A 9,068-nucleotide genomic window follows, 5' to 3' on the forward strand; every position below is an offset into this window, starting at 1 on the left:
TCAAGCCACCGGGTTTACCAGAGCCATTCTTGACACAATCTGTGATCTTTTTACATCTACCTATCTTGGTTACATTTTTGTGAACCCGAAGACAAGTCTCTGGAAATAAACATTTGTGGAAAAAGTTAATAAACTGAAGATTATGCTAATAGGATTTCAGTGTATAATTAACTCATGCTCTGGTTTTTGCTCTTCTACTTTCAAAACAACGCATGCAATGACAGTATAGTATAAAATGAAACTTTATACACCAGGAATAGAATAGCTATCTTTAACTCAACATTTTAGACAAATAAAAAGAAAACAAAAATTTAGTAGCTACCTAACTATAAATAATCATCAAAAACGTAACATAGCTGACATAAAAATTTATCGAGGCTAAACCTTTTTGCTTCCTTTCTCTTTTCTTAAATATGGAATAAAAGATGGATATTCTTTTCCAATTGTAGTTCACTTTATACTTCATTTAATATTCTGACGTTAGTACAAATTGAGAACGAAGAAACTGTATATACTCAAACTCCGACGGATCAAAAGGTCTTTGAATGAATGTTTGGCTTTTCTTTCTTTAAAGGCTTAACTTGTTTTAAATTTTTTCTTTATGCGCCGAGCTATAGTAGCTACCACAGTGATGGCTTAGAATATAAAATGAACAGAAGGCCAATTAGGGGTGCAATGTGTCCCAGATTTTTTATGCGCTTACGTCAGATCCGCCATTACGCTGACAAGTACTGCAGTTGCTTGCTACTATAAATTATAATGTACAATGGAATATTTGTGTAAGAAAATTGTGCTTTTAAACGTTTCCTTTCATTGATCGTGATAATCTTGCTCAGTAATTCAATTTTAAAAGGTTATAACCTTATAAGCACAATTTTCATGCGATCTAAACTGATTTAACAACAAAATAAATAATTTGGCAGTATTTACATTGCGTTTTGATGTTCTCATAACTAGAACGCAGATTTGAAAAGTAAACCTCCACAATGTGTAAGTTAATGTTCTCGCACAGTACAAATATATAGAAATTCCTTAGCCAGTATTTGCCAGAGTAATGGCGGCCGTCGAATTTCTAGCATGTGCAATGAGACATGCGCGAGTACATTGACTTCAAAGTCTCCGACAATAAGTTGGCTTTAAGAGACGTAGTATATTTGGCCACTTGCATGTTCTCACTTTGCATCAATGTGTCCAATTGTGTTAGAACAGATCTTTGAAAGTCTAAAACAGAATGTATACGTATAAAAAATCTCCTCCAGTAATTGACGGTACCATGAATTTAAGTATTACACCTTACAGAAGTTTTGTGAATACATAGTACTTACATAAGTGCAATGAGCACATCGTAACTATTACGAACAGGTTGTATCAAAAAGTTATAAAATTTAAAAATAAAGTATATGATTCGAACCCGCGAGTATCGTTACATGTTTGTAAATATAGATCGTCCAGGTTGATTTAGTCCAGAGAAGGACTGTTTTTGTTGTTGTTGTTGAGTCAATCAATCTAGTCAATCACAACCAAAAACAATACTTCTCAGGACTAAACCAACCTGGACGATCTACATTTACAAACAATTTAAAAATGTTCAGATAACTGTCATTTCATTAAAAATTCTAAAATCGTGTTTCGTTTTATTATAGCGACGTGTCATTAGTAACAACACCTTTTGTAAAAACACCTTTAACAGTTAGGTAAACATTGCAAAAGTGATCAGCGTACAAGTTCAGCAAAAAACTACGGTGAAATAGGTAGTTGGACTTCCAATGATTCATCGGACACTAAAACAATTTTTAGAGCGAGAATGAAGTTGCCGAGAAGCACTCTAATTTAAACTAGCTTGCGCACCATAGTGACAAAGCTAATTAAAAAGCTGTATTGGTACACGTAAGTTAAAATACGGCATATGTTTTCAAGCTTGGGAGAAAGGTTTAGCCATAAGCACAAAGTTTACACAAAAGCTGGAGGTCAAAAGAGTGAATTATTTTGCGTTACCGAGAAGTTTTAGCACGTTGGTTGCGTTACCAAGACGCACAAAAAATTAAAAACCTCATGATGTTAAAGCTACAAGCATTTGCGAAATTAGACAAATTTATAAAACTTTGTTAGCTTCAGAAAAAATGTGACATACTTTAACCCAATGTGTTCTAATTGCTTTTTAGCTGTGTCATTTTTGTGCACAATTTATTTTAATCAAGTTCATGAAAATAGCTTTTACAATAAAATAAAGAGTCGGATACGAAACGAAAATTTATACTAAGTAGTTCCGAATAAAGGTACCGTAAAAGTAATATAGTTTGTTGTAGCTTACATATGTGAAACAATATCAAAATAAATTGGAGCATTTGTAGCTACCGCCAGCAGGTCGACGCAGGATAACAAACATATTGTTAAGTGAACAATTCTCTTTCAAGGATGCAATGACTTAGGCAACATAAAACCACAAGAAAGTTTAAAATCAACACACAAATAAGAACAATAACGTTGATTTCCTGTATTAAAATCAATTACACAAGGACTCTGGCGTCCATTTCTAATGCAGTTATTGAGGAAACGATTGACCACTCTTAAACAGATATTGTCTAGTATTTTATGACATATTTACTTATTCATGAATGCATATATAATTATTGCAACTTTCAATCGAGCCATTTTTAACAACTTTCTTCTTCCTCTACAGAAAATTGTCTTTAGCTAAAATCGAAAGCTTTTTTTAACATTATTTAAATTAAATTGCAAGTTTGTTTGTATACATTTTTTTGTATATTTTGTGTTGTAAAGCATACTATCTAGCTTATGTTAATATGTTTTATTCAAATAGCAGTTACGACAAGTTATATATCAAATAATTAAACATGGAGCTTGTTTGTTCAATAACATTGCACAACGGCAAGAATACAACAATTCTACAGCCCTAACACACATTTATTCCTACAATATTATAGATTTAGTTGTACGTAAAGAATCGACTCTGAAAATCTTTATATAGTAAATTAGAACGAACTTGAAGTATTGCTCAATTATTTTAATATTTTTCTCGCCTTGGAGCGAAGGTTTTTATTACGCCAAAATATCACCAAACAGTTAGTTGTGCTGTTGATACACCAAAATGTTTTCATCCATGTATAGCTGAGAGCCCAATCGGTATTTTTTTTAAGTGTCAAAACGATATAACTGATGATCGATATCATAAAGCAAATCGAGACACAAGCTACCAGAAGAAGACATGTTGATATGGATTTTCTAAAAGACTTTCCTTTTTTACTGTGATTTTCGGATGTTTTAACGACCTTTCGACGATATTTCTTTGAGATAATGTGGAGCTTAGTGTTGACGTAGATAAATGGGAACATAAACAGTAAACAAAAAAGTATTTTCGAGGCCAAGATATGTTTTGTTATATGTAACAGAAACAACATGGTGGAAATAAAAAGAAAAACAAAATGCAATTTAATGAGCAATGACTTCGTTACTTTTTTGTGGTGAAATATTGGATGGAAAACTGCCAAGTATCGCTCAAAGCTAACAAGGAACAGGGTACTTATTGAAAAAGAAATAAATACATCGAAAAAGTGAGTAATAGTGCGCAGTTTGAAAATTGAGTCTCTTTCACCAATCCAAAATATCAATTCTGTGATCAAAACTGGAGAGTTTGTAGCTATCAACAGCAGGTCGACGCAGGATAACAAACAAATTGTGAAGTGACATACTTTCTTTTGTAGTTGCGATGACTTTAACCAACAAAAAACCACAAGAGAGTTTAAAATCAACCCACAAATAAAAACGATCCCATTGATTGCCAGCATTAAAATCAATTGTACTAAGACTCTGATGTCCATTTCTTATGTCAGATGTCAGGAAAGATGAACGATTACTTTCACACAGATAATGCCGTGTAATAAATGACACTATTTATTCATGAATACAATTGTTGCAAAGATTTACATAGTCAAGGAGACAGATGGGAAAAACTTACTGCATCGAGGGGCAATTCCACTATGCCTTCAATTTGTGCTTCATGACGTAGTAATAATGTTTTAACATGTCAGCAGTGCAAAAATATCTTGTATGTTGTTCCCGTTACCGTTTTGTTTAGCATTTTGATAATCCGTAATTTTTGTGCAAAATGGCGTCGAAAATGAAGAACCTGTAATTAAATAAGAAATAATCAAAAATGCAAATACTAAATGTTATCGCTTGCTTTTGAGAAGGAAGAAAACAAATAAAAAATTACAACAAAAGTCATAAACGCATGACCCCATGATGGCAGTGAAGACGTTGGGCATCTTGTGTAATAAACGTGAGCCAAAAAGCAGCTGCTAATTGTAAGAACACGGACGAACGATTGTCTTGTATCAATGGCGGAAACAAGTCCGACATACAGCAATCAGTGTGGTAGTCCGTAGTAATCGTCTTCCACTGGCCACAGAGGCACTGGGACCACTTTGGGTTATAAAATGATCTTTACAATGAGATTGGAAATTGATTTGGTAGGAAATTAGTGGAAATAGTCCATCTTCAAAAGCATCAAAGTGTAAGACATGACTATTCTTTCCAAAATGGTGTTTAAAATAATCCATTTGAAAAGTTCAAAGTACCAATGCTTACCCAACGATATTTTAAGCAGGATCAGATTGGAAATCTAACTAGTCATCTGTATCACTGCCGAATATGTCAATTTCGTGTCCATCATCCTCGTTTTGTATGAAGTTTATGCATGCACTACAATTGCAGATGGCAGTACATTTAAGTCCATTTGCAATATATGCACATATTGATTTGACATCATGACTTTTTGCAACCACTGGCTAAAATTTCGAGTATGGAGTCCGGAGCTGTTTTCTGGCTCATCCAATGACTTCCTAACTTCCCATTAACAACCATCCATCCACGGCCTTCTGTTGTTGGGGACAAAACATTACATGATAATGGTGATTTCCAGATACAAGTCACTTAATTTGCTCATTTACAATGCAATAGCAATTTATGTTTTCTTGGTGGAGGTTTATGCGGTTCTGGGAACTTACTCTTGGTGGAGAATTTTGTGTAGCGCGCTTCGTTAATATTCTAACAAGATTTAACACCATATAGTTCAGCAACCGTTTCTTGAACTGTCGGAAAAAGCTTTTCAACAAAGTCGAAAACGTCACCAATTTTCTTTAATGCTTTTTCATATCAATCCGAAAACTTGACAATTTTTTAAGCCTTTTATTTTCCAACTCCAAAGAACACACTTGTTGAATCACAACCAGTAACTGCATGAAGAGCTGGCAAAGCATTAGACACTGCTTCACAAAGACATTCGTAAATTTTTGAAATAGAAAAGATTCTCTTCCTTCCTTTTAATCCAATCTCAACATATAAGTTACAGTAAATTCGCTCTTTGTAGTAGACAGCCAAAATTGCAACATCGCTGTCAACAGTTGAGATGCATATACTAGGATTTATATTGGTTTGGGTATTATGCAGGCAACAAAGAAACATTTTAGTGTCTGCTTCTTCTTTGTTGAAGCAAAGGCTAACTTCTTTTCTTGACACTACTTTGTTATTTGCTACTTCTAGTTGATAACATTCACTTTCAACGGTTACAAATACAGTTCGTTCTGAGATGGTGGCTTTGAAGCCCTCGGGATCCGACCAATCTTGTAGAAAAGGTTTCACAAGATCAACTTTGTTATTGATATCATTTAGGTATTTTTGAATTGCTTGGGTCGTTTCTGGTCCCTTCTTGACAGCTGAATTCGAATGCTTTCTGAATTTTCACATCGTTTGCGTTCACCACCTTTTAAAGATTCGTCAAAATATTAGTCGGTGACAAAATATATGATTTTACCAGAATTAGAGGTGATGTGTTTTAAGATATATTCGGAAATTTCGCCAAATTTTGTTAAACTTATAGAGGCCAGATGCTGAATGATGACCATACCATCAAATACTCTTACACAATCAACTGGAAGGGAATCTACCATGGGATCTTCTACATTTTTCTCAACACTGTCCAGCAGCTTAGATTTAACAGCTTTTAGATAACGTCCATCAGCAGTGGCTAAAGACCAAGGAAGAGGATCAAGAGGATAGGTGAGCACTTTTCTCATCGAAACATCGTGCTAGACACCTATGACTAAAAATCGGGCAAATAAATCACGATCCGCTTTTATTGTTAAGCTTTTATCTTTATTGTCGCATGAATTTTTAATTTTCATCGCTGTAAACGTCTTTCTCTTCATTTTTTGACTTGGTGCAAACAGATCTTCGTCGTTGGATTCAATTCGTTTCGCCAAGAAGTTGCGTAGTGCTTCTTTCCCTTTTCTTCCGCATTAATCATGTCGTTCTTAATATCATCGCTGCATTGTAATCCAGAACTCAGATGTACGAGGCAAGTAATTTTTCAAACGGTGTCCCTACTCCATAGAAGATCATAGCAACAAAGAACGCATTATTCGTCGTGCAGCATTCGCTTTATCCAAGATCTTTTGTCACGGATTTAGCCTCGGACATTCCTAGGATCTTCCATCCTTGTTTGACACTTTGCAGCAGAATGACTGGTTAATACCCATATTTGAACTGTTCCTTCTGATGTACTATGGCCAACAATTCCACCCGCACAATTTTGCTCTTTGTTGATTGTTTGCTCTATGGTTTGATCTCATAGAATCTTGTTGAATCTTCCTGGTTGTCTTCTGACAGAAAAATGACCTGCTTCAAAGTTTTGGTGTATAGCAGGATGCGTTTCTGGAAGCTTTTTCATGGCTACAAGGTTATTTCCTGAAAGCGTGCATAGTTGGGACGATCATAGCCAAACATCCAGGGAAGCATGTTTTCTGTCGATTGCAAATGCAATTTCATTTTCCGAGCTTGGTTAATCATGAAAAATCTAGTAATATCTGCACCATACTCAAAAATGACGACCGTACGGATGCTGTTAGACCAAGAGAAACATTTAAGACAGAATCTTTATAATTTTGTAACTCATCGAGCAGATTGGCGTGATGTCCTCTTAGGTTTTCTAAGAGTTGTTTTGTTGGAGAGGAAAGGAATTTTTCTAACTCAACTGAGTTGAATAATCTTTCATAAAGTTCATTCGCCTGCTCTATTTGGTCGTTTTTCGAATGTTTAAGCCTATCAATCATATATCTTTTGAAAGCTTCCTACAGGTATTTTAGGATTTGTATTGCGTTGTTATAAGGCTTTCCTTTAAGCATTTGATCAACTGAAGATTCATCAAGAAGATTTACCTCGATTACAATGTCGCGAAGAGCAGCATCAGCAAACCTGTTTCCGATAACAGCAATGAATATGCACATTGTATGAAAACCGCCAAGCCGCAAAACAACGAACTGCTTAAGATCTATGTACCTTTGATTCATCATAACTTCCACAGCCTTAGCGTATATTGCCATATTTTGCACCATATCTGTTTCGATCAAATCAAGTTTTTCTGCCTTCACCTTTGATTGACTGAGGAGTTCCAGAACAGTATTATGGGACGTTGGAGATTTCTTAATCGACGGCAGGAATCCAATTTTATGGTAGCTGTTGCTGTTGTTGCCGGACAACAAATAATTAAAGCCTGTCCAACTGTGTATCTGCTGCTCAAAATTTGTTTGATTGACTTGAGTTCTGGCGATGTTCCAAAGCGTATCAAAAATGTATGAAAGTTATACTTCGTCTTTGTGCATACATAGCTGAATGCTAGTCGTGGCTTCTGTATTTTTTCGCTTCACTTGTTAGAAGAGGTTGGAACTCTTTGTTTTTTGATTCATGCATGACTGTGGAGACACTAAGGCGTCCACAGAAGAGGGCTAAGGCTCATTTATTACAACATCTGATGGCTGGATGACAATGCAATTCGTGCAGTGCAAACTAAGCCCTTTGAGACATTCGTGATTGATGTCAACGTTATCCCAAACAAAATTGACGAGCTTAGATGGCTTAATAATGGCTAGAGAGAAGGATCTGTGAACTTGGTCTTTTGAATGTTCCATTGCAAGACAAGTTTCAAGAATAAGCACATAATCATAAGACATCTCGTGGCCAAACTTTTATGTGCAGTTGATAACTTTTTTGGAGCCAGTCTTTCTTTTGATGCAGAAAGGACAGGTTGTATGCTTTAACGTTTTTTCCGACCATTGTTGCGTGGTAGATATGATCTTGTACAATTAAAGACACTTAACTCCTCACCTTTGCGGATTTCTTTGATTTATTATTGAAGACTCCTTCCAAAAAACATGTTGTTAGCACTGGAATTTCTGTTTCTTTCAACAGAAGCTCGTGCTCTATTGGTAGGCAACTTCTAAACGTATTGGGAGTTTCCAATAATTCTTTCGTATTTCATGGGCAACTTCAATCATTTTCTCTTTCAGCGATAAGTCTTTCCATTGATAGTTCAATAACTTTGCCTTAATCAGATGGTTGTTAAAGGTGTTTAACTACAATTCTGGCATAAAATGAAATTGCCTTTAGGTATGTTAAGTTTTTACTCAATTTTCTTCACATATCTGCCTGACTAATACTTGTAATTGAGCCATTTAGAAAACTTTACTCCATCGTGACTAAAACACCATAAGAACACATACGAGTACATACGGGTGACATACGAGTACATACGAGTGTTACGCGAGTACTTACGAGCTTTACTTGAGTGCATAGGAGTAAAATATCGCTAGAAATGTATTTATATAGTTTTTAAATTGCATTAGAGACGAAAGTATTGAATTTTCTTTAAAAAAATGGGATAGATAAAAATCGAAAATGCACAACTTACACCGAATGGCTAGGTATAGTGATCGTGATTAAAACACCACACGAGTACATACGAATACATACGAGTACATACGAGTGACATACAAGTACATATGAGGGACGTGCAAGTACATATACAAAGAAAGGTAATCGCAAATATCAATATATTATTGAAGAAATTGTGCTATTTCTCATTTGTGACCAGTTTATAGTCGTATGTTTCTCTTATGTACTCGTATGTCAGTCGTACGTACTTGTACGTACTTGTGTGGTGTTTCAGTCACGATCAACTTTACTCTATCTAAAAAGAACTTTTTCTTTAAATA

The 9,068-nt window shown here is 35.1% G+C and overlaps 1 protein-coding gene across 1 annotated transcript; it reads right to left on the reverse strand.

Annotated features, from left to right (window-relative positions):
- Positions 1-3,020: 3,020 nt before the first annotated feature.
- LOC124454188 (G-protein coupled receptor 39-like) lies at positions 3,021-3,839 on the reverse strand. Its single transcript, XM_047004993.1, has one exon. The coding sequence runs from the start codon at positions 3,837-3,839 to the stop codon at positions 3,021-3,023; it is 819 nt and encodes a 272-aa protein (XP_046860949.1).
- Positions 3,840-9,068: the final 5,229 nt, after the last annotated feature.

The sequence above is a fragment of the Xenia sp. Carnegie-2017 genome, unplaced genomic scaffold (genome assembly GCF_021976095.1).
Source record: "Xenia sp. Carnegie-2017 unplaced genomic scaffold, XeniaSp_v1 HiC_scaffold_3, whole genome shotgun sequence".
In the NCBI taxonomy this organism is placed as follows: domain Eukaryota; kingdom Metazoa; phylum Cnidaria; class Anthozoa; order Malacalcyonacea; family Xeniidae; genus Xenia; species Xenia sp. Carnegie-2017.